General features: G+C 48.5%; 1 protein-coding gene across 1 annotated transcript; it reads right to left on the bottom strand.

Annotated features, from left to right (window-relative positions):
* Positions 1–210: 210 nt before the first annotated feature.
* Positions 211–27,006, bottom strand: LOC146021328 (dynein axonemal heavy chain 11-like). Its single transcript, XM_083155121.1, has 5 exons — positions 26,817–27,006; positions 21,327–21,410; positions 4,811–4,933; positions 1,750–1,872; positions 211–318 (listed from the first exon to the last, which is right to left on the bottom strand). The coding sequence occupies exons 1-5, from the start codon at positions 26,940–26,942 to the stop codon at positions 211–213; spliced, it is 564 nt and encodes a 187-aa protein (XP_083011247.1). The 5' UTR covers positions 26,943–27,006.

Genomic DNA, 27,006 nt, shown 5'->3' with positions numbered 1-27,006 from the left:
TATTGTATTTCACAACAAAGTAATAATTCTGCTTTATAAGTTCACAATCTGAACACAAGGTTGTTTCAGCAGCAGACACAATGGGGTCATTCAGACCTGTTTGCTAGGCTGTGTATACTCGCAGCCCTAGTGAACAGGTCAGCGCCACCCCGCCGAACTCCTGGTTCAAAGTTTGCCACAGTAAGCACAGAAAGCAGCTTCTGTATGCAATTATGCTAATTGCTGAAGGAGGCGCCTTGTGCAATAGACTCCTCCTGCATGCTTGTGTGATCCGTTGCTCTGTACGAAGATGCAGCGTCGTATCATCTGAGTAAGCCTCTGGGGAATACAAGCTGAAGAGGTCAGTAGATACAGACTCTGGCCTCTGTACTACCTCTCCCTGCTGGCCCGAAAACATACCAGCACATGTGCAGTTACAGTAGATGTACATAAACCATAGGTATTGACCCCTTGATCAGCGGCGTAACTATCATTTCGGCGCCCCCCCGCCGATAATAAAACACCCCCCCCCCCTCATCCCACCACCACTCCGGACGCCCATGCCCCCCCCCCGCCCGCATACTTACCTGTATTCGCTGCGCTGGTCCCGGCTCCCATCCTGGCTTCATTCTGATATGAAACACGGACCATCACAAAATGACCGCCCCCATACAGCAGACAGTTTCAGAGAACTGGCTGCTATATGGGGGCGGACATTTTATGATAGCCCGTCGCAATAGCAGAATGAAGCCAATAGCACCGCAGCCCCCCCGGCGCCCGCACTTACCCAGCGCCTCCCCGCGACCGCGGGGGCTGCGGTGCTGTAGATACGCCACTGCCCTTGATCACTATTCACAAACAGCACATTACTGAGTTTGTTTGTTTATCAGGAATGTGGTCAAAATCCCATGTGCTCTCCCAAAATCTCTCACTTTCTGATTCTCACACCCTATTACATTTAGCCCCCTGTGTGACTTCTGGTGGTAATCAGGGCCAGTGTAAGGCTTCTCTGAACCCTAGGCAAAACTTCAACCCCCCACCCCCAATCCCACAACGCCATGGTACATAAAAAAAGACAGTTGCATCAGGGGACAGGTTACAGAAGCAATTATTAGGCAGAGATATATATATATTCTAAGAAAAGTACATGAGGAGAGAGGGCCCTGCTCGTGAGAGCTTACATTCTAAAGGGGAGGGTCAGAAAGACAGGGGTGACACAGAAGGGGAAGAAGTGAGCATAAACAGAAGGTTAGAATGATAGATTGCTGGGGTTAATGAAGAAGTGGGTCTTGAGAGTCCGTTTAAAGTTTTGTAAGGAGGTGGAGACTCTGATAGGGAGAGGCAGAGAATTCCAGAGATAAGGAGCACAAAGGACAAAATCTTGGCGGCGGGAATGGGAGGAAGTGACCAGTTGGCAGGAGAGGCAACGTGCATTTGTGGAGCGAAGAGAGTGGGAGGGAGTGTAAAGAGAGACAAGGTCATATATGTAGGCGAGAGACAAATGGGTGATGGCTTTGTAAGTGAGTGTAAGGAGCTTCGATTGTATTCTGAAGGGAACAAGAGCCAGTGCAGGGCTTGTAAGAGGGGAGGTGGACATAGTACATTTGGAGAGGAAGATGAGCCGGGCAGCAGCATTGAGGATAGATTGGAGTGTTCAAAATTTTGGGCCAGCGGAAAGAAAAAGGGGAAAATAATTAATACTATGCTCTTTGAAATATTGTTAGACCTCATGCCACCAAATTGTAACATACAGTACAGTAGGTAGGCTACCTGATTGTCTTCAAGTGTCTCTATCAGGTTCTCATCTGATTTTAGCAATGGCGTTCCAGTGGCAGGGTGCTGCTCATAAGAAAACTGCATAGTGCTCCAAGTATGGTTCATCTCAACAAGGACCTGGGTGGAGAAGTAGGATTGCATTAATCATTTTATGGCATTGATCATTTTGTTTTCGCTACAGATTTTCAGGTGCGAATTAAGGGTCACATGGGAATATAGGGCTGAAAAAATGTTTAAAGGCCTATACTGGAAGGTAGAGGAGATGTGACCAGTGATGTATGGGTGTGGCTAGTGATGTGTGGGTGTGGTCAGTGCCATGTGGGTGTGTACACTCCTTACAATATCAGCCACAATGTCTCCCTTAGAGCGGGATGTACTAAAGCAAAAATGCAGTAAAACCCCTTTTTCTGGGTTTTTATCACATTGCCAAATGTACTAAAACTTGACCAAACCTCTCAGTACTCTCCACAGCCACTGCATCTCTCTGCACATGCGCAGGCGAACTCCCAGTCATAAACCCAAAAGTCCAGGAGCCTTACTAATCTCAGATGTTAGTACATATGCGATTAGTATCACTGCAATGCGTGGCGGGATGTTAGTACATCCTGCCCTAAAGATGTTAAGGAAAACAGAAATACAGTTGTAATAGTTTTAAATTGAAAGGCTAGCTGGGGACTGGTCAACACTACTCTGTCATGATGATGTCATGATGATGTCATGATGATGGGGCTGGGCCTATATTTATGTGGAGCGCTGCAGCTGAAGCGCAATCTCCTCATACAGATTTTCTACATACAGATGGAGCCTTCTTCAACCAGCCATCTCTAGATAGCCATGGTTAGCCATGGCTCACCAAGGCCTATTGTTCTCAGCTGCAATACAATACATACAACAATACAGTAGGGGATTAGCAGAGGATTAAGGGGGTTATTCTGAATCGTACACAGCAGGGCTGCGCATGTGCATATGCAGGGTGTGTGCACCCACGGCGAACAAACTGTTCGCCGGGTGCCCGCACCCAGGACAGTGAATGGGGCAGCCCATTAGCATATGGGAATGCCCATCGTTTCATGGGCGTTCCCATGAGAACGCTGGGTGCTCTCATGCTAATGAGGCCATGACGCTGGTGCGGGGGGGGGGGGGGCCCAGATGACATCACCGGATGTCAGCTGCCCCCCCCCCCCCCACTTCCTTCCCAGCGTGCACGCAAATGTAAGTGACTTGAAAGTCACTTTTATATGCATGCACGCACCGCATCATTTGATGTTCGGCGACCATTGAAAGATGTGGGTGTTCCCCCCTGGCCTGCGAATGGATGTTACTGTGCCTTGTGAATCAACCAGAATAACCCCCTAAGTCTGACAGCTCTGACTCACTTAGGGCTAGATGCACCAAGCTTCAAAAAGTGATAAAATGGAGAGTGATAAACAACCAGCCAATCAGCATTTAACTGCCATGTTACAGGCTGGGTTTGAAAAATGACAAGTAGGAGCTGATTGGCTGGTTGTTTATCACTCTCCACTGTATCACCTTTTGAAGCTTGATACATCTGGCCCTTAACCCCTTGAGTGGTAGGTTTTGCTGCGGCAGGACAAACCTATCAGGGCAGGTTAGTCCTGCCCCAGCAAAACCCACCACAGTTGGAAGCCCCCCTCCCTCACTTCTGCTCCGGCTTTAGTACGATGGAGCTTCCCTGCCGCCGCTGCCTTAGCCGCTGGCCTGTCACATTCAGCAGTGACGTCGGCGGCAGGCTGGGGCATGTTCGCGGCTCGGGAGGACTCGGGTGCCTGAGCGCTCCCGAGTCCCCCCGAGCCGCCCTGAACATCCCCGAGCCGGGGGAGCGGGGTTAGAAAAGCTCCAGCGTGCGATCGTCGGAGCACAGGTGATGGGAGGGTTGGGAGACTGACTGGGGGGGGGGGGGTCTAGAGGTGCTGCGCCAGTGGTGCACACCTGGACACCACTGGCGCGCACCTATTTCATATTTGTGGTATAGGTAGGACAGCACGCTGCGGCATAGTCATACCACTCAAGGGGTTAATCCTACTAAAAGGGCTAGATGAGGATGGCTCTATGTATGACTGTAAGATACCTGTACAATGCAGGTGCATCTCATCACAAGCTGTTTTCTTAGTTTTTATGGCCATAACTTGTATCTCATGTTACAGGAACTTGGTGACTGCGCTGCTAATCATTGATCTGCAAACCAATAGAGGAATCGGGTGCAAGTCAAAAACCAGAAGCATCACCTAAAGATTTGCAGTCTGCACATGTGCTGGAAAAGGCAACATACTCGTCATTACACGAGATACAGTTGGTTCACCCCACGCCTGGCCAGATCTTCCATTTGAATAATGTAGTAGCCTAGGACATCTGTTTTTTAACCAGCATGGGGCTGATGTTAATGCCATCCAGCATGGGGCTGATGTTAATGCCATCCAGTATGGGGCTGATGTTAATGCCATCGGCTGTGGATGGCGAAGGAGTGAGAGGTGTGACCGCATGCATGAAGTCATACATATAGTAACATAAGCATAAGGTAATAAATCTAGCTGTCCACTCTTGTGGGTGATTTGCATTTCACTTAGAATTAGGACTGTGTGAGCTGCATCTGGCTAGCAAGGTGCTTGGATGCTAGTGGCAGGCACACTGTCAAACATCCTAAGAACACATTGGGCAGTAGCAAACTTCACAAGTGCTGATGGCCCCACCCTCGCTGTGACATCATGATGTCATGTACTCAGGGGGTGGGGCTAGCACAGGGTGCACTGCCTCCCGAGTCCCTACTACGGCACTGTGTGGGACTATTTTCCCAAGGTTATGAAACTCAGATTTCTATTAATATCTTTGTTTTACCAGCATTAACCTTTCTTCAATCCTTCCTGCTTAGAATATGGAAATTAATATATAACTAGATTAATGTAATTTAGGCATTTACTTTTTACTTTAGGTATCACTTGGCACATGCTTGTTGCTACACCTGTTTTGCATGACTGATTCTTTATAATAATTATCGCAGCAGTGTCTCACTGTCAGCAAAGTATCAATGACAACTTACCTTTTCTATTGCCATTTCCTTCACAGCCTTATCCACTATGTTCTTCACCTCATCTTCTACCCTATGTAGCTGCAGAGCCAAGAGATCCCCAAGGACAGTTTCTTCATTCATTACAAATCTTACCTTGGGGATAATAAAACACAGCGTCAGTCACTGGCAGCAGGCTGTAAGGAAGCGACAGAGTCAGTGCTGATATAAATGTACCCCAGTCTTGCTCATTAGTTGCAACCAATGTCTCCTCCGGACAGCGGGGTTCTGCAATTCATTCACTGCTCTAAGTGACTTTATTAAATTTTTAACAGTGGAAACCAAGCCCAAGTAGACGTCCCAGGTTCTTATCTCTTTATCCAACGTCTTCATTTCCTAAAATACGAAGGTAAGGAGCTCAATAGCATAAGATACATTGTACTCCATTAGTCTATATAATAAGCAACAATCTAGCTTCCCTACTAATTTGACTTGTCACAATATAATTCTTTACTTGTAATATGTGATACAATGCAGTGACTGACAGTCTTGCCAAATCATTTCTGAAAAAATCAGAAACTTATACCGCTTTCACATTGCAAAATGCAGGGTCACACCGGGACTTTGAAATGGTTCAGTCCCAGTGTGAACCTGCATTTTGCGCTGTCCAGATCACTTGACATCAGCGAACCGCAATATTGACAGATGCGTAGTCTGAGCATCTGAGCACTCACACAGACGCTGCCCGGCTGTTCCCGATGCACTGCGCATCGTGTCGGTCAGAAGTCACGCTGTGCAGACCGAACATCCGCTCCTCCCTCCCACAGCCACACAGTATCGCTCCCCAGCCCGGCTCCCAGACGTACCTCCAGCTCTCCGGCCTGGCTCCCTGACACGCCTCAATTAACAACAGCATTGCTCCCGGGCCTGGCTCCCAGCCGCCCACCCGCACAGCTCTGGGCATTTTTTTTATTTATTATGGAAGCCAATCCCAGGATTTTGGGAATCCCAGGATTGGGCATTTTTCAATTTTTCCAGGATTGAAAAAAATGCCTCAGGTTTGGCATCCCGACACCTAACTTTCTTGCATGGAACACTGTCTGTTGCCCAGAGACTTCCTATTCCGCATAGAGTGGTCCGGCCAACATAAGCCCCTTACTCTTACAATATGTGTAATGGGTGGTATTATACATCCATACAATTGCTTTACTGGTAGTTTTTCTTTTTAAGTAAATTTTTAACTTGTTCAAACTGTAAATATCAAGTTAAATCCTATGGTAACGAGTCATTATACTTGCATTTCTTATAGGTAAAATAGATTATTTAGCACCACAGCTCACTGCAATATGGAATCTCTACACTAGTGGGATTTTGGCCCGATTTCACCTGAGTCTGATGGGTAAAATCGGGCACAATGTGTTTGACACCCACTCGGACCAAATGTGCGGTCCCATGCACATTGGTCAGAGGTCGAACGAGCTACACATAAGATAAAGCGTATGTGCAGCCGCCAGCAGCACACCGCAGATGCTTCCAAAATCCCTTGAACTCCCTCGGTAGATCCCCAGGAGTCCTTTTACATGCGATAAATTCTATAATATATTTTTGCTTGGAACAGGTATTTACAAAAAATGTGCCCAAAAACACATAGGGCCCACCAAAAAAAAATGCAGACCTACAGTATGTGTTTTTACAGCAGCTACTGCAGGAAAAATGGGTATTAATCAGGGGTTTTGTTTTGCATACATGAGGCAGGTAAAACCAAATCCCCAATAGGTGCTGGCTTTGGGGCTAATAGAATAGATCGAAATGAGTAAATCAGCTGCAGTAAATTACCACAGCTAATTACATACCAGTCAAAAGTCTAAATCGTGCATTTGAGAAAAAAAAATCATATAAGAGATGTACTCAGTGGTATAACTCCAAATAACATTGCAGATACTGGCCACCAGGCTCCAGCTGTCAGAGGGGCACCAAGAAAGAAAGACTGAGGGTGCTGCTTAACAGGTATCTCCAGTCATTTAGAAGAGATTTGTTACAGTTACTGCTGACTGCTGTCCAAAGGGATACAGGCATATCCCACCTGGAGCTGACGTCACACACATTCCCCTAAAACACTTGGGCACGCCTGCATTTTCCGTGACATTAACAGCGTTTTTCTCACACGCCTGTGTTTTTCTTAACATTTCCACTAAACGGCTGGTTACCACACCCAGGTGCCTGCTTTCTGTCAATCACCTTGCTAAGGGCTAGCATAGGAAAAAAGTAGCAGGATTCCTTCACTGTGCACATGTGGCCTATACGCATGCACACTTTATCAATAACCATCTGCTTTGCTGAAGAGTAATGGAATGGGTGATAACAGGTCAGAGTGTGTATATATAGTAAGCTACAGCTCTGCTGTTGTGTGTTATATGATGAAAGAAAGGAGAGCAGAAGTTGTCTTATGGAAATTCACTAATTATTATAATAACCATTTTAGGTGGGTTTTAATAAAAAAACAAAAACGTTGTGCCATTTTTCCAGAGATGGGCGCATGTGCAGTAGAGTCCTCTAGTGTTTAGATTCATCAATGGATGCTGCACACGGGCCTCCTCCTGTATACAAGACATAGTTGCCTACCCTCCTGCATTCAGCAGAAGACTCCCTGACATAGCAGCAATCTCCCTCTCTCCCTCATTAGTCTAGCAATCTCCCTCACGTCATCTAGCCCACATTACACTGTTACATCATAGTTACCCCCCCTCCTGCATTCAGCAGAAGACTCCCTGAAATAGCAGCAATCTCCCTCTCTCCCTCATTAGTCTAGCAATCTCCCTCATTTCACCTAGCACACATTACACTGTTACATCATAGTTACCTACCCTCCTGCATTCAGCGGAAGACTCTCTGAAATAGCAGCAATCTCCCTCATTAGTCTAGCAATCTCCCTCATTTCACCTAGCCCACATTACACTGTTGCATCATAGTTACCTCCCCTCCTGCATTCTGCAGGAGACTCCCTGACATAGCAGCAATCTCCCTCTCTCCCTCATTAGTCTAGCAATCTCCCTCATGTCACCTAGCCCACATTACACTGTTACACCATAGTTACCTCCCCTCCTGCATTCTGCAGGAGACATAGCAGCAATCTCCCTCTCTCCCTCATTAGTCTAGCAATCTCCCTCATGTCACCTAGCCCACATTACACTGTTACACCATAGTTGCCTACCCTCCTGGATTCTGCAGGAGACTCCCTGAAATAGCAGCAATCTCCCTCTCTCCCTCATTAGTCTAGCAATCTCCCTCATTTCACCTAGCCCACATTACACTGTTATATTTTTGGGAAAAAAGGAATGAGAGACAGATACATTTACATTGAATCATCAGCACCATTTCCCAGCACTTTACCAAGTATAGTATCTCTTACTAACTGCTTTGGGGCTCATCTACATTTGGATATAAGTCATTTTAAAAGATTCCCCTCAGATGTAGCAGTGCACACCCACGCTTCTAGGTGCCACGTTCACAATCTCTTTTCACAATCTCTCCATATATGGAACTAGACACGCCCTTTGGGAGGAGCATGACACGCCCCCTCAATGGGGCGCTGTGCAAAATTATACTACCAACTATAATCTCCCTGAAACTATTTTTCAAAAGTAGGCAATTATGATACAAGATATAGGCCCTTATTCTCGTTGAATCGTACGGATGCATATTTCGGACGGCACCGAGTGTTCTTAGCCCCGCCTACCATAGGGATCGCTCACACCGTCCAACTGCAGTAAGATGGACCGCGAGTGGATGTTTCATGTGAACACCTCCCCCATCTGTGGGAACCTCCCCCATCCTCCGATGGTCGCTGACCAACAAATGATGGACCGAGTGGTCAGACAGCACTGAGTGCTCCAGACCACCCAGACATTTTTCCGTATGAAAGCAGTGATACGGGCGGGCAGCAGACATCCGGCTATGTCAGCTGTCCGCCCCCACACATGTGTCATGGCCGGATTACCATACGTACGCCCAGCGTTTGCATGGGAACACCCATGAAACGCGGGGCGTATGCATATGGTAATGAGCCCAAACAGCCCTTCACACCCCTCTCCACCCCCTGCTCGGATGGTTCCAACCGATCGTTTTCTGCACGGAACTCACTCCGCAATATAACAACACTGATACAGTAGCACAGTCTCATCTTTTTATCACCTGAACTTTGAAAGCTGCAAATAATTGCCAAGCAATTAGCAGAAGGATTATATAAGTGGATCCTTTCGCAAAATTCTTAAGTGGTGCTTTGAATTACTCATTAAAAAAGACAGACGTGTTATCATGGTGACAGAAGTTTTAATTAAAGAGAAATATTTTGGAATTTTGAAGTAGGTTTTCTTTTAATAACAAAATGTGTTTTGTCATAAGCAAAGAAGAAAGAACGAGAAGATTTATGGGGCGTACACACGTAGCAATATAGGGCCCTTTTCTAAGCCATCTCCCTAGATAGGGTAGAAAATGCCCCTACATCGCTCCATGGGGGTTATTCCAGTTGATTTGCAAGGCTGCGAATTCACAGCCTTGCAAGTCCACCAAACCCCGCCTTGCGAATGTGGCGCCAACCACCCATTCGCAAGGGAGGCTCGCACACAGGGCATGCGAATGGATGTTACACTGTAACAGGGGAAACCTCCCACATCTTTCAATGGTTGCCGACCATCGAAAGATGTGGAAGGTACTTGCTTTGAGCGACCTTACATATGCGGGAATGTTCAGGGGGAAGTGGGAGGGCAGCTGACATCCGGTGATGCCGCATTCGCATGAGAATGCCCAGCGTCCTCATGGGACCTATTCATTCGATGGTCACAATCAGTTGATGGTCGCCCACCCTGTACAGGACCAGGTGATGTCAGCATCCCACCCCCAGCAGCCGCGTCACTGCCTGATTTCCATGGGAACACCTATGAAAATCTGTGTGTTCCCACCCGCCGCCACTACACCCCCCCCCCGTCCGCACTGATGTGTGCGAACGGGATGGCGAAGTGCACATTCGCATTAGGAGAACACAGGGTTGCCGACTTTAAGTTTCAGCAGCTGCTTAGGGGGCGGGGCTTACGAGTGACTTCACTAAGCCCCGCCCCATGCTGTTAAAGCAGCGAATTCACGGATCTCCGTGGAGGGGCGGGGCTAAAATGACGCGATTGTGCCGTTTTAGCTCCGCCCCCTCTGAGACCCGAGGATTGTGTCATTTTAATGCCGCGATCCGGGGGTCAGCGGGGGTCCCCCCTGAATCCGGGAGGGTTGTCCACCCTTCCGGGTGGCCGGGAGGGGGTACCAGATTTTCGGGAGACTCCGGAAATTCCGGGAGGGTCGGCAACCCTGGGAGAACATCGGTTCCCCGTGAGAACGCACGGGTGACCGAGCAAATCAGAATAACCCCCTAGTGCTGGGTGCAGATGATACATTTTTTCTTGCATGTATGGATGAGATTACTGCGTGTGTCCCAGTGATAGTATAAGCAGGCTTTTGATTACCTTTTTGCAGTGATGATAAGGTTCTGCAGCCACCTGATAAGCAGATAGCGCTCCTGTAAATGCTTGCTAGAAACCCCTAGAGTCTGATTTACATACTTATCTTGCACTGATGATATCAGTGTGGGTAGTGAGAATGATGCCATACACAAGGAGACAGAAGGGTTTACTGCAGCTCATTGTTATCATTTGCTGGTGGAAGTCAGGAAGTTGTGTAACCTCTGCTGTCCACAATGTACAAAGTCTGCCCTTTCATCTCTTGCCTGCTTGTTGTCACAGGGAACCTTAAGGAAAGGTGCCCATATGTTCTAGCTGTGCTGCGCTTGGAATCCCAGGAACAGTTCACCATCTGTTTAGTCTAGTAAGTAATTTAGTATTATGCAAAAATAATGGACTTTATTCTAATTCAATCGGTCCCTCGCACAGGGAACCAATGTTCTGCCTTTGTGCATGCGCTGGAGCATTTCTGCGCATGTGCAGGGGGCGAGCGGGCATGGCGAACTACATGTTCACCGTTCCACTCGCACCCAGGGCCGGATTATAATGGAGGCACAAGGGGTCAGTGCCCCTGGGCCCCCCACTACCTAGGGGCCCCCTGTGGTTTGTTTTTTTTAGCTAAAGGTTTTGTGCATGGGAGTGGGGTAGTGCTGCAGCTTCACCTATCTGCCAATGTGACAATGATTAATGGTGCTGAGCATCAGGAGCCAAGGCACACTGATTGCACAAGTGTGCAGTGCATTCCTGGGATTTGTCTAAGTCCCATGACACTTTAAACCAGAGGGCAGAGGCTGAGAGGATTGTGCTGAGCTCTAATTGGTGGAGCTCATTACATGCCCATGGAGAACAGCAGCAGCAGCAGCAGCTTAGTCATGGGAGGGTTTTTAATCAAAGGCAGCACTAGGACTGTGAGGTCTCCTACAGAGTAAGGTGCAGAGGGACAAACACAGGCTTTTCATATGGTATGTATTTATGTGTATGTGTGTGTGTATATATGTGTATATATATATATATACAGACAGGTACGGCGGCACCCGGAGGCTTAGTAAAGGAAGCAACAACTGCAGGTTAGCGTGATCAAACGTTTTCGATGTTTATTTTTTTTTTTGAATAAAGTTTTTTTATTTTGCAGGTAGTAAATACAGAGCAAAACAGCGAATCAGACATCGTGCACATGAATCAATCGGTCCAAATCAGTCAAAATAAAGCATCAGAATGTACATTGCGTTCACATACAGTATTATTATTTTGCAAGGGAATACTTCAACTGATTAAAAAGGATGAAAATAATTTCGCCAATTTACTCTGACTGAGTAGCCATCTTATTTTCTGTTTTTTTTTTATTATATATTTAAAGAGACAAACAATAGAGGAGAGAAAAGGAAAGAAAAGGAGAAAGAAGTAAATGAAAAGTAGAGAATCTTTAGTCACTAATGAGTGCGCATATTTGGGGGTTCGGTCCCACCCAGAGTAGCATGTCAGTGGGCATCATAAATTGCATAGTACTTAGATGGATATTAGCCTTATGGTTATCAGCATCCAAATCCCGCGCTACATACTGGCCCTGGCTTCATCAAGTATGAGTAGAGTGCGGGGATTCCAACCACCTGCCCCATATCTTGTCAAATTTAGGAAGAGTGCCCCTAGACATGTATACGTATTTTTCATGCTGCACTGTGGTGTTAACCAGTGCCCTCCACTCCGCCACCGTGGGTCCCAGGTCAGCCATCCAGTGCCTAGCTATGACGACTTTAGCAAGGGAGCATAAGTTGGTTACATATTGACCCTCAGTGTTGTTTAGTGAAGTGCTTGCTTTACTACCCAGAACACACATCTTGGGGGTCAGGGCCTGCCCAGATATTCCAGTAGATGTTATGACCGACTTAACCGCCACCCAGAATGAGCTAACTAGGGGGCATTCCCAGAGGAGATGCCACAGGTTCCCCTGCAAAAATCCACACTTTGGGCAGGCCGAAGAGGTCCGTCCTCCAAATTTAACCAGGGTGGATGGAGTCAGGTATGTTCTGTGCGTGATAAATATCTGAACCTGCTGGAACCTCGCGGAGACCGTGGCATGTCGTGACGAGGCCAATGCCTCCTCCCACTCCTCCTCCTCAAAGGTTCCAACATCGTTCTCCCACTTGGCCCTTAGGGCGGGAAGTGAGTCTTTGTGTAGGAAGGATAATAGGAATGAATAGGCCAGAGAGATGGTTTTGACCCGTCCGAGATTGGCCAGGAATATTTTTGCTGGGGAAGCTAGTAGTTCAGGGGGGCCATTGTTAAACTGGGTATTTAGGGCATGGCGTAACTGCAGATACCTAAAGAAGTGCACCCGGGGCAACCCAAACTCTTCCCTCAACTGCTGGAAGGACTTCAGCACAGCTGCCTCATATATTTGTCCAATCGTCACCACTCCCCCAGACGACCACAGACTCCTACCCGACAAACAGGCAAGTTCAGGTAATTTGGTGGAATGCCAGAGGGGAGCTCCAGGGTCTATAGCTGTGTATCCCATCAAGGATTGGGCTTCCTGCCATATCTTGACAGCCTGGACCACCAAGGGAGGGGCGCCCCTTGGCACCCTCCCACCCAGTAGTAGCTGTGTGGGTGTGATACCGGGGCATATTTGGTGTAGAAATGTGGTCGGGAGTGAACTTTGATCGGTGTCCTGCGCCCAATGCCTAAGGAGTGAGAACTGGCCAGCATAGTAATATAGTCTGAATTGTGGCAGAGCCAGGCCCCCTTCTGCCCGTGGCCTGGTAAGGGTGCTGATACTAATTCTGGGGCGTTTGTTGGCCCATATCAATGAAGACAGTAAGCTGTTTAAGTGTCTGAAAAAGGAGGCAGGCACGTACACCGGGGACTGATTAAGGGCATACGTTATTAGTCTGTAGGATCATTTTAACCAAATTGACTCTGCCAATGACATTTAGGGGTAACTTGGTCCATACCGACAGTTTATCTTTAACCATGGACAGCAGCGGATTTAGGTTCCTAGGTATAAAATCTTGACTAGTATTAGTGATAATAATCCCCAGGTACTTGAAGTGGGAGACCCAGCTAAGTGGAAGAGGGGTGCCCATGGTCACGGGTGGTGGACCTCTCAGGGGCATGATGGAGGATTTGGACCAGTTCACCGTAAGTCCGGAGAAGCTGCCAAAGTCCCCCATCAGTCGCAGGGCAGTCGGCACAGAGAGTCTATAATCTTTTAAAAACAGGAGTAGGTCGTCAGCATAAAGTGCCACTGTGTCCGTTCTCTGACCCAGTTGGAGCCCGACTATATCTCGGTGTGTCCTAAGCAGACAGGCAAGCGGTTCTACTGCTATGGCGAAAAGGCCAGGAGAGAGGGGGCATCCCTGTCTAGTGCCCCTTCCCAGCGCGAAGGGAGGTGAAACATGACTGTTGACAGAGATCCTGGCCATCGGGCAGACGTACAACAACTGGACCCACCTTAAATATTGTGGACCGAAGCCCATACGTTTCATTACCTGCCATAGATAAGGCCATTCGACAGAGTCGAAGGCCTTATTTGCGTCGAATGAAACAATAGCTGAGTGCGTTTCCTCACTATGGGTGGCCTGAATATGAGTGAACAGCCGTCTTAAATTTATACTGGTGGACATACCCGGCATGAAGCCGGTTTGATCCGGGTGAATGATTGATAATATTACACTATTTAGCCGAATAGCCAGGATCTTCGCCAAGATCTTAACATCCGTGGTAATCAGGGAGATGGGTCTGTATGAGTCAGGGTACTCAGGGTTTTTCCCGGGCTTGGGTATAACTACTATAACCGCCTCGGACATAGAGTCCGGTAACACATTGAGGTCGAAGAGCTCATTGAATAGCTTCAAAAGCTTAGGGGCAAATGAGTCTAAATGCATCCTGTACAGCTCCACTGGGACTCCGTCTACTCCCGGGGCCTTACCCCCGGGGAACGATCGAATCGCAGTCTCTATCTCAGTAGTTGTGATGGGCGCCTCGAGGGAAGACTTAGCTCCCTCAGACAGTGTGGGTAAGTCAATACGGTCCAGGTATTCAGTGAGTTCCTCCTGCGTGCATGTTAGGCGTGTGCGGTACAACTCCCTATAGAAGTCTAGAAATACATCTGCTATTTCTTTGGGGGATGTCCTCAGTACTCCGTCAGAGTCAAATATTTGGGCCACAGAGTTTGCGGGGCGGTCCAGGTGTACCAGGTGAGCCAGGAGGCTGCCTGTTTTGTCAGCATTCATGTACAGTCTGTGGGATTTAAACAATAGACTACGAGCATTGCGCTCCTCCAGGTGAGAGACCCAGGAGTTTTGTGCTAGCTCCCATTTTGCCCTGGACTCCTCTGACCCCTCCTCCAAATGAGTAATCTCCGTGTTCCGACATTCGTCCTCCAGTGCAATACCCTTTGCCTTATATGTTCGTTTAGTGGAGGCTATTTTAGATATAAGGGTGCCTCGTAGGTATGCTTTAAATGCCTCCCACACTATCGGGGCAGGGGCTGTGCCTGTGTTTATGTCAAAGTACCCGTCCCACAGGTTCTGGAGGTCCGAGGATTCTCCAAACTGCAGTAACCAGGAGGGATGTAGCTTCCAAAAGGACTGTCCCCTCTGGCATTCCATCTCCACCGTCAGTAACAGAGGAGAGTGGTCTGAAACGCCCCTCGCCTTATAGCAAATGTCTTGGAGTCTGGGCAGTACTGAGGGAGTGACGAGGGCCAGATCAATACGTGAAAAGGAGTGGTGAGACTTGGAAAAGCAGGAGTACTGGGTGACCGCCGGGTGTTTTAGTCGCCAGGCATCTCTGTAGCCAATTGACTCTACATATTTAGCAAAACCTGTGGAGCGGTCATCAGGGGGAACGGAGTCGGGTGGCCACCATCTGTCTAGCCTTGGATTCATTAGCTTATTAAAGTCCCCGAGACATATGACTGGCGTATCAGGGGATTGGGCCACATAGGCAGCCGCTTGTTTTAAAACATCATAGTTAAAAGGAGGTGGGACGTAGACCGCTAGGATAAAGAAGGGCTGGGAGTATAGCCTACATTGGAGGAAAACGTATCTGCCCAGTGGGTCAGTCTTAACATCATCCAGCACAAATTGCACAGACTTGTTTATTAGTACTGAGACCCCTCTAGAGTGAGTAGAGTGTGAGCTATGGTACACCCACCCCACCCAGGGCCTACGTAGTGACATTAGTTTGTTTCCTTCCAGATGGGTCTCAATCAGGCAGGTGATGTCCGATCTATACTGCTTAACCATTTTAAGAACTAGAGAGCGTTTAATTCTATCATTCAACCCCCGGACATTCCAGGCTAGAATATTAAGTTGCGTCATGTTGGAGTATCGGGTATGGGCCGTACGGAGTTGTGGTGGTGACACTGCCATCTTGCGGGCCTGAGTAAACTACAGCTAACATCTGAGCAAACCTCGCACCCTCCAATTGTATGCATAATAAGTCATAGCATTTAGTGTGACTAATAGAAAGAAAAGAAAGAGAAAAACAAGAAAAAATGGAAAGAACAATCCCAACATAATACGCCCCCTCCCTGTATACCTCCCCCAACCTAGGCATACTTATATCCCTAAACCTAGTACCTAAGAAACTACCAAACTATGGGAGCAATCAGTTAATAACTACCAATGCAAGCTCCGGGGCCCCCTGGCCATATATTGCCTACACTTGCCTACAACATTATATGTGCGGAAAAAGAAAAAACAGGTGCAAAGTATTTATCAATGTACCCCCCCTGCCTCCCCCCTCCCCCCCCCCCCACCCCACTTATAGTAGAATACGTTAAATCAATTATAACACAGTTCTATTCATATTCACGGTAATCAGCAACAACAGCTCCACTCGGATGGCTTGGGACCGTCTGAAGAGCTCAAGTGAAATGAAAGAAGTGTCTAATTAAATGAGGATCAATTCCCGCTTCTGGTGGCTTAGGGTATCAGGCCGGGGCCATCTGGCGGGCACCTGGTGCAAAACGATCAAGCCATGCTGCCACCTCACGAGGACTATTGAAGAATTTAGTCTCTCCTTCTGCTACTACCCTCAGCCGGGCCGGGAACAGCATAGAGTATGAGAGGTCCAGTTCGCGCAATCTGCGCTTCACGGGAACAAATGAGGCCCTCTCCTTCTGCACTTCGATAGCAAAATCAGGGAATGTGGAAATGGCGGCGCCATTTCTAATCATAGGGCCTTTGGTGCGGTTCAGGCGCAGGATTGTGTCCCGGTCCTTATAATGTAGAAGTTTAGCTATGAGGGTTCTGGGTGGAGCGCCCGGAGGGAGTGGGCGGGTAGGGATTCTGTGTGCCCTTTCGACAGCAAATTGGGAGGTGAAAGATTCTCTGCCAAAAGTCTCAATAAGCCAGGCCTCCAAGAATGCCTCTGGCGCCGTGCCCTCCTCCTTTTCTGGCAGGCCTACGAAGCGGACATTGTTCCTCCTCAGACGGCCCTCCATGTCCATTAATTTGTTCTGGATGCTTGTGACCTGTTGAGTCAGTGTAGATACTGTGGTTTTCATAGGATCAATTGCGTCCTCAACCGTCGAGACCCGGGTCTCCACCTCCCCCACCCGCTCCCTAATGCGCTGCACATCCTGCCTAAGGAGGGATAGATCACACTGTACCTTCTCCATTTTGTCAGATAAACGTTTCTCAGTGCCAGCAATGGCCACCAAGATTTGTTGGAGAGAGGGGGGTGCAGGTAAAACATCTCCATCAGGGGAGGTTTCAGAATCGACTGAGCTGCCAGAGTTCTGTCCGGAGTCCCCTGGGGGTGGCTGTGGGCCCTGCGCCTCTTGTCCTCTTGCAAATTTGGCCAGCTTTGCTGCAGAGGTACTGTGGTTCTGTTTCACCATAATTGATAGATGTCAGGCTGATGTTGATGTTGATGTGGATTATATCACTTGCTCAGGTAGTGGGTTGTAAGGAGAATACAGTGCAGGGCAATGGGTGATCTGTGGTGGTATATACAGGGCAGTTCAGCAGGGATGGAATATAAGGCTCCACTCAGGGGTTACTAAACGCCTGTGTCTCTGTGTGCTTGTGTATGCGCTGATGATCACAAAATGGCGCCCGCAGCACAGGGCTCAGCTAGCTTTGGGGTAGTGGAAGCAGGCTGTTTTCCCCACTGGAGACTCCTTTTCGGGTGAGGGGTGTCCACTGATCTGCGTTGCCCTCAGCTGGGCATACAGTGAAGGGTAGTGGCAGCTTATGGTGGTGTTCCCTGGGCGGGTGCAGCGGGCTGGGGATGCGGAGTCTTGCTTGAGGGGTCTCTGCGGGCAGTGTGCTATCAGCGCTGCTTCGCGCCAAGATGGCGTCCGCAGCACAGAACTCACCAGGCTCCAGGCAGGTACTGAGACTCAGGATTTCCCCCTCGCCGTGGGCACCGCTGTCCGGTGGAAGTTGCCGGCGGGTAGGTGTCCCAAGGGGATCTCCTCCGCTACGCCGTCTCAACAGCGGGCGTGAGGATAGACGCAGGCTGTGTGGCGTGGGGAGGTAGGCCGCAGTCCTCACCTCGGTCCGGCGGGCTGAATAACGGCGCCGGGACCTGGTTTTCCGGGCGGGCTGCTCGTGCGGGGTGTTGTGGGGTCACCTGGCAGCCGTTCGCGGTAATGTCGGGTGATTTAGTAGGCGCAGGATGGGTAATCGGATGGACAGCCAGGGAGCTCCTGCCGGACACGTCCTACCCGCTCGCCGCCGTAGCCACGCCCCCCGTTTTCGATGTTTATTACATCGTCATCAGGATAGTGCACATAAGAACAAGGCATACCTTTATACATTAGCCACACCACGTGAAGGTACCCACACACTCCCAGTGCGGGTGATGCGCCCATGGATGACGTCATCGTCCCGTTACCGGTTGTTGGGGTAACCGTCAGAGTAAATACAAAGCCAGGTACATTACTTAGTGGACGTGCTGCTCTCCAAAAAAAAAAAAAAAAAAAACTTTGTATATATATATATATATATATATATATATATATATATATATATATATATATATATATATATATATATATATATATATATATACACATACAGTTACCCATTGACCAAGTTTATACTGCCTTTACTCTGTGTTTTGACAGTGTAATATTCTCCCATGCAGTGTGCGGCCAGTAATGACAAGTGCAAGGGGGCCCCCCTGGCTAAAGTACCCCGGGCCCCCCGAAGGCTTAATCTGGCACTGCTCGCACCTATTGATTACACATCTCTGTGATGGATATCTACTACTGTATCAGTTCACTAATACCCCTTTCACACCAGAAAATGCAGGGACTTACCTAAAAATACAGTCCAGAGATCATGCAGGGACATTCCCGGGTTGTCCCCTTTCACACCCGCCTAGTCCCTGCATTTTCTGGTGTGAGGGGGAGAGTTAGTGCAGGCACCAGGAGGCGGTGTGAGCTTATGATGCTGGTGGGGCTGGCCTGGGATTGGCTCAGAGCTGTGAGTGGGATGGAGGGGGTGTGCGAACGCCTGGGATTGGCCAGACCAACCGCCCCCCCCCCGCAGGCCTGACCTCCTGGACTGGCACCTGTCCCACCCCCACACGAATGGGATCCATGTGGACACCTGGGACTGCCTGCAGACACCGGGACCATCCGTCCTCCTGTGTGGGCACAGGGGCACTGCTTCCAGCCCCTGGGCGCTCTGCTGCCGCCGCTGTCTCTTCTTCCTGCCAGAAGGGAGGGGGGGCACACACCATCCCCAGCACTTACCCAGCACCTTCTTCAGCGGTGCAGAGCACGTGTCGCTCACTTCCAGCACCGCGGCCAGCGACAGAAAGCCGGGATCCCAGGTAAGTACCTTTCACACCAGCCGGGAAGGGCCCGAGAGCAACCCTGCTGGCTAGCAGGGTTGGAGTCCTGGCAAATTGTTCTGGGGAACCTTTCACACCAGCGCTAGTCACGGGTTGTTCCCAGGACCAACCTGGAAATTTAGGCTGGTGTGAAAGGGGTATTAGTTTGATACCTGTCATTATTATCAGTGCACACTGGCAAAAGCCCAATTGGAGCAAAATATCCTTCTGAATAAGGGATGGATACACTGTTGTTGCAGTCATTACACTGCACCAGGGTCAGCAGTGATTAAAGGGCCTGTAGCCAGGCGGACCAGGCTGTGCTACCAGTAGTGCCCCTCCTGTCATTTTTAAGACTTTAAACAATTAAGCAAGTGACTCAGCCAGGGAACTACACATATCAGGTCCACCAGGCATTGAATGCTCCACAGTGGCTTCCCTCTCCCCCAGTGACCAGCCAACATACCACCAAGCTCAGATTACGTGGCATGTATCAGCTCCCCTCTTCCTAATCCTCTCCTGAGTTATTGACTGTGCTGCCTCCCTTCACCCCACTGTCCCAGGTCAATGCTCAATTTGCAGGAAAGAAGGAGAAGTAGGAAAACCATCTGGTTGGGTCCAGGCTGCTCGGATCAGTAAGAGTAGACATCTGATTGGCAGAAACTTTACTGCATGCACCTCCATGCATCTACTGAAGCCACAGCAGGCGCCTCATCGATGTACTGCATGCCCCTTGCTCTGCCAGATTGGCACAGGATTTAACCTACCGTATGTGGCCACATTTGTATTGGTGGGTTTGGTGTTTGGTTATGGATTGCGGCACTGGTGGGCTGTGTACTGGATGAAGGTCAGATCATTGGAAAATGTTACATAAAACTGTTATCATTCCAGTGAGTATGGGGTGTAGTATGGGGCGCCATACCATGGGTTCAATGCATACTGGGGCAAAAATGGGGGAGCAGTGTACTAAAGGGTCCAATTGTCACTGTGTATACTAAGGGGTACAATGGGGGGTATATGGGGTGGTGTGTGTGTACTGATGAGTACCATGTGTTTTTTGTGTATGCTGACGGGGACCATGTGAGTACTGTTGCGTAATATAGGGGTGCCGTGTACTGAGGGGTACAATGGAAGTCACTGTGTATAGTGTATAGAGTCTAATACCAAGGCACTAAACCCCAGACCCAGAGTTCCTGAACCTATCTTTCCAGAAGAGTATTATAGGAAGCACGAACATTGGGTGGTATTATGGAAGTTGTTGTGTACTAAGGGTTACTATCAAGATACTGGGCCCAATTCAGACCTGTACGCAGGGCAGGGAATTCGTACCCTACTGATTATCGGAAGACCCTGCATGCGCACAGTACGCTGTCCCCTTGCTATTGGACCATAGTAAGACTAGCCTTTGTGGCCGCTCACAAGGTGATTTGATAGGTGCCGGGCTTTTGGGAGGCCCGGAAAATGCAGGTGTTCCTCGGGCGTTGGGCCTTCTCCCCACGGCCTTCACAGCGACTGAGTAAATCTGCGAGCACGGGCAATATCATTCTATGCACCTGTGTGCACGGCTGTGAACGCATTCGCTTAGGGATGGCCATCGATGATTCGAAATCATCGATGGTTCATGGCCGATGTTGAATAATTTTGCCATCGATGGGAGAGAACCAGATGGTTTCCCTCTATCGATGGAACAGCAAAACAATGTTTTGCTTTTTTTTTTCAAAGTGCCGGGACACAGAGCATAGCTCCGCCCCCCAACACCTGTGAAGCCCCGCCCCCTGTGTTTTGATTGGCCCGCAGGCCACTCAATCAAACACAATGGATGACCATCGATATGTAAAAATATCGATGGTCATCCATTGCATAGTTTAGCACTATTGATGGCCAGTTGCAGAACTGCCATCGATGGCAATGGCAACGATAGCCATCCCTACATTCGCTACCTTGCACAGGGGCGGGGGATGGAGCTCGACAGGGCTACGTAACCCAGTAGTGCAGCCAGTGATTGATGAAGATCCGACGGTATCTCGTTAGTGCAGGGAGGGAGGGGCTGCTCCAACCCTGCCCCCATACTGCCCACATTCCTTGTGGCCTGGGGGGAGCTGTTGCAGAGGTGGCGTGCACCCAGCCTCCCAACGCACATGTTGGAGGCAGAACAGATTCCATGAAACCCTAGAGATACAATTGATTGCAGCAGGTTACACATTCTTACAAGCCCAGAGAGGTAATGTAGATAGTGGTAAATTGTTCATTACCTTTGCAAATCTTCTCAGTTCCATGTCCATTTGCTCTACATTAATCTGTTTCCATGGTGTTTTCATCCAGTCTCTAATGCTCGTCTGATAAAAAAAAAAAAAAAAAAAAAGACAAAATAATAACTTTCTAGGCAAACTGGTGAATGTGACACACTGCAGTGCTGTACCTCCTCCTTCTCCTAGTGCGCACCGCGGCAGCTGGTGGAGGAGGAACAGTGTAATCGTGTGTCATGTCATATGGGGGTGCCAGTGCGCTATTATAGGCTGGCGCCGCGGCTGGCCGGGTGAAAGTTAAAGCCACGACTGCAGTGTCTGCCAGGGTCCCATGGGAAGTGCTAGGGGAAATCAGAGTCTGGACACCGGTAAAGCCTACTATGCCTAGGGGCGGTTCTGATGGTGATCACTGCTGCTTTGCTCTGCAGAGCAGATGGTGATCACTGAATAGCATGGACGTGTGGTGAGGTAAATGGCTGAGAAATGGCTGAGAAATCCAACTACCAGAGCCAGATTTGCACACAATATATGAGCCACGGGGTACATGCCAGCATTATACACATGTGCAGCAAATAATATTGCTGGAGATTCACTGAGTTTTGATAAGAGATGTGCAAAAAAGGTAGCCAGGTGAGGCACTGCAGGTGAGGCACTGTAGGTGAGGCACTGCCTCACCTGCCATAGACTTTTATTCCAGAGTTTTGACTATAAAAATGATTAGAATAAAAATAAGAATTTTTGGTACTTATGTATTACTACTTAAGGCATGCAATGCAATGTGATTTTTCATTGTAAAGACCTGATTTTTAAATGTATAGTCAACCATGGGTGATTTCATATCCCCACTATCCAACTACGCATGGAGTTGATTTTATATAGTGTGGCGAGCGCAGCGAGCCACCGAGCCCGAATCGTGGTGAGCGCAGCGTGCCCCGCGAGGGGACGTGGATAACTTTACATGTATTCTGCGTCCCCTCGCGGGGCGCGCTGCGCGCGCCACGCTTCGGGCTCGGTGGCTCGCCACACTATGGCCCTTATTCTGGTTGGTGCGGTCAGAGCCGCACACGGGGCTCCGACCGCACAAACCAAGGGCCGCCCACCAGACGGATCGCCACGGCCGTCCGTACACGGACGGCTGGCGATCCGCATTAAAATGGTGGAGGCTACGCCTCCACCATGGTGGGAGCTGCCCCCTGCATTCGATGGTCGTCGACCATCGAAGGCAGGCCCGCACGCCGCGGCAGCTCCCGCAAGCTAAGACCACACGGACAATCGTCCGTGTGGTAGCTTGTATGGGGGCTGAAAGCTGACATCCGGCGACGTCAGCTTTCCGCCCCCATGTCATGGTAATGAGGGCGTCATGCCCTCATTACCATGCATACGCCCCGCGTTTGCATGGGAACGCCCATGAAACGCGGGGCGTACACATAGGGAAATGAGGGACTGAAGCCCCTCACGCCCCTATACGCCCCCTTTGCGTCGTCGAAATTTTTTACACGGAGAATTCCCCTGCACATGCGCAGAGTGACCTCTGCGCATGTGCAGAGAGAAAACATCGGCGGTACGGCCGCATGCGGGCCGTACCGCATCAATCTGAATAAGGGCCTATATACAATCAACTCCATGCATAGTTGGATAGTGGGGGTATGAAATCACCCATGGGTGACTATACAATAAAAAATTGGTTCTTTACAATGAAAAATCGCATTGCATTGCATTGTATGCCACTATATTGCATGCGATGCGATGCAATGCAATGCAATGAAAAAATCGGGCGTCCAGAGAATACATAAGTACCAAATTTTTATATATTCTTTATATTTGACATACTTTATAAACTCACAATTGATTAGATGCCGTGCGCATGCACACAACATCTATCAGTGCAGGGAGCGGAGACAGGGGCTGCCCAGTGCTGGACTCACCCCCCAAAATGGGCGGGGGGGGGGGGGGTTGTGGTGCTACGACCACCAAATCTACACCGGATGGATGGTAAGTATAATTTTTATTTCACATGTACCCTTTTGAACTTTCTTTGGACAAGTGGACCGAACCTACAGGATCAAGTAAGTTTGGATGGTTGAAGTATGTAATAAAGTTATACTGTACTTTATTTGTGTGGATTTCAGTTCTTTTGGTATTGGTTCTGTAGTGTGACTGCAAGTCCCAGCAGGCCCATAAAAGCATGCTGTCCCTGTATTATGGAGAGGCTTGCTGGGTCTTGTAGTTCTACAACAAAACCCAATACTTACGCTTATTCTTTTTTTAACCCTTCATCTTTACACCATCAGCCCGGTGCCCCGCCTAGGGTCACCGGGGACAGCCCCGTGCTTGAGCCCGGAACTTGGTTTTCCCTGGAGGGGGGGGGTGCCTTTATTGGTCACAGAGGACGGTTTGGCTGCGGGACCTTATATAATAAGTTCCCCTGGCTGTGGCATTACCATGATGGCTATTTGAGATGCTATTTGTGCTGGTTCCCAAGATACTGGGGACCCCTACTTCTTTTGCTCCCTGCATTTTGGGAAGCAGGACCAGGCCAAGAGCCCGGTGCTAGTTATAATAATACAGGGGGACCCCAGGTCTTTTTTCCTCTGTATTTCTGCAACAAGCACCGTCTCAAAGAGAGGAGGCTGGTTATGCTCGTTGGGGGGGGGGGGGGGGGGGCATTCAGTTTTTTAATTTATATATATTTTTTCTACACAGAGAAGCCTACACGGAGCTTCATGCTCGTTCTTATTTGCTTGCTGGGGTAACTCGGCAGCCAAATACAAATCACTCCACCATTGGAAAATGAAAATCCGAAGAATACGGCAGTTTAGTAAATAAGCCATATTCTCAGTTCATATTTTTGGACAGATTATGGCCGATCCCAGTCGTACCCATTCGTACACGGGACCGGCCGTAATCAGGGCTCTTTCCCCACAGACATTTTGCTTGATCAGAAGTGTTCCTATTGGTTTTGCAGGCAAGTGTAACTGGGTCTCTCTAAATAAATAGAATTCTCGCCAGCCATGCAATTTCACACCAAGGTAATGACTTTGCAATTATAGTAATGATGAAAAGCAAATAGCCAAACTTATCAACGTCCGTGTTTAATTGGCCGGAGCATGTTGATGTCAACTAATTTAGCAGAGTCTAAGGAGCAACTATTTCCATGTAGTTTATTAATTGGTGTAGATTAGACATGAGCTAATTGAGTGACCTGTTTGTGGGTCATTGGGAAGTAGAACATAACTGCGTGGCAGCAGATCTGAAATAGAATGGCTTCCTTTACACCTTATACCATCGGACACAATGTATGTATATTTATACCTAAATGTTATCTATCGTATAGAAAACAAAATTATATAGATGGTGATTCTAAATGACTCGCTAAGCAGCGTTAATTTACTGCCATGTAACGCTGCCCGCACGATTGCCCCCCCCCCTCTCCGCCATCGTTTCCCCACGCAACCATGCAGGAGGATGTTTAATGAAGACACCTCCCTTCGGATGCCACCGCCGCTGACTTATATTTGCTGCCGCTGGGATGAAGACAGGGCGGGCAGCTGGCATCATGTGACATCAACCTCCCACCCCTAGCAGGCCTGCCCCCATACCCATGGGAACATCCAGCTTATTCATGGAGATGCCCATGATACTACCCTGGGCATTCCCATGGCCCAGTGCCGCCACCGCCCCAGTCCCTCCCTCCCCTCATCAAACTGCCGCAGTTGTTCGGAATCGGGGTTTGCACATACACTACGTGTGACCCAGAATCGGCCCCATACTGTATATTCTACTCTGTATTGTTGGATAATTGTAGGCTCTCAAAATAATTGTAATTGCGATCTGAGCATTGATACAATAGTTGCTACTTCCCACAGCGGCACTGGCTGTTGGCGCTGGAACCAAAGACGAGGGACCCACTGCTGGCAGAACTCCAACATCAGCACATATCTTTCCACAGCAGCAGGACATATATCTGGCTCATCCAAAAGCCAATTGCAGCTCGTGGGTCAGCAGCCAAATAGTAGTAGCTGGCTCCTGGGTGCTGCCTGTTTTACCTCTGACCTCCTACAAAAAGTTAAAGCCACTTTAATATTTTTATGCTAAACTCTGCCAGACTTTATGCTAATTTTTTTTAAGTGACTATATCTTACTATTATATATCCCCCTTTCCTATTTTCATCTTTCAAGTGTATAAATAAAATTTCCTATTTTTTATCTATTATATTATTGTCCTCATACTTAGCAATTAGAGTCGCCGGAACCCTATCCCTTTCTATTTATAATTTTAACCTAGCCTTCTACCGAGGCTCTTTTTTAGAGGTAAGATGACACCTTAGTCCATAAGGTTTTTTTTGCATTTAAGGACATTTAAAATTAATTATATTTACACTTTTTACCTTTTTATTGATTTTTTACAAATTGAGCATCATTATCTTTGGCATATAACTAAACATTTCACAGACACAAAGGAGAGCACATGGGGAGTAAAAGGGTTACCTAGAATGATGAAGGGGTCATTGAATTCAAATTTTCATACCCAAACTTTGGAATATGGATATGAGTATAGGAACGACAAATACGGCATAGGTAGCGTCAGTCGAAATCATGGCACTGCCCCTGCTGTTTTGCAACCACTGTATTTTCCAACAGCGGGGGAGGGCTACACTTCATTCTGACCCAGTGGCCAACCCCTGCTGTTTGAAGCAGATTTTTGATGCATTGTACGCCATAGACCTTATACTCGGTCCATTCGTTGGTCCGTGTGCGATCACACAGGGCCGATGTTTGCGCTTTGAACACGCGCATTTCTGCGCATGTGCATGAGCTTGGTGCATGCACCCATCCTTGCGGGTGGCGGGGGGCATTGGACTGGCCCATTAGCGTTTTCATGCTAATGCGGCCGTAAAGGACATGCAGAGGGCAGGCAGCTGACATCCCCGAATAATCACCGGATCACCGGCTAATTCTGTCGGGAGGCCAAAGATCATATTGGGGGTTATTCTAGTCCATTCTTTCTGACAAAATCCTTCTTAGATGGACAAAACCATGTGCACTGCGGGTGGGGCAGATGTAACATGTGCAGAGAGAATTAGATTTGGGTGGGGTTTTTCTTCAAAGTGAGATCTATATTGAAGTGTAAAATCATGCAGTCAGTGTTTACCCTGCACAGAAACAAAATAACTCACCCAAATCTAATTCTCTCTGCACATGTTACATCTGCCCCCCTGCAGTGCACATGGTTTTGTCCATCTAAGAAGGATTTTGTCAGAAAGAATGAACTAGAATAAATCCCATTGTTTAATGTCATGTATAAAGGTGATGATATATGAGTTTTAGGGTACAGTAAACTACATTGTTCAGTATTACTCCGACATGCCACTGCAGCCCTGTTATAACTGGCGCACTGGGGGTCTGAATTCGGACCTGTGCGAACAGTCTGAATCGGCCTCGATATCCCTTTAATCATGGAGTACTTTTGGTTGCAGCTCTGAAGCGGCGTCTTACCCGAACAAATATCACCATATCCCATACGGACTTCAGCAAGGTGATGGCGGCGCGACACTGATGCAGCTGTTTATATTCCGGGACGCTCATTTCAAACAGGTCTGCCGTCTCCTGCAGTTTTCTCATCTCATCCTCCAGCACTGAAATATTCCTGTGGGTCTGCGGAGAGGAATACAGTCATTTTGTCAGA

This window comes from Crinia signifera, chromosome 7 (assembly GCF_055691185.1).
Source record: "Crinia signifera chromosome 7, ASM5569118v1, whole genome shotgun sequence".
NCBI lineage: Eukaryota > Metazoa > Chordata > Amphibia > Anura > Myobatrachidae > Crinia > Crinia signifera.
This window is presented reverse-complemented; position numbering and strand designations above follow the sequence as displayed.

Bases quoted from the DNA above. Each gene is read 5' to 3' on its own strand.
- LOC146021328 (XM_083155121.1), bottom strand. From the start codon at position 26,942: ATGAGAAAACTGCAGGAGACGGCAGACCTGTTTGAAATGAGCGTCCCG. The intron at 4,934-21,326 runs GTAATGAACAAT...ATTATCCCCAAG, and splicing joins AACTGAGAAGATTTGCAAAG to GTAAGATTTGTAATGAATGA. The intron at 319-1,749 runs GTAGCCTACCTA...TGTATTCCCCAG, and splicing joins AGACACTTGAAGACAATCAG to AGGCTTACTCAGATGATACG.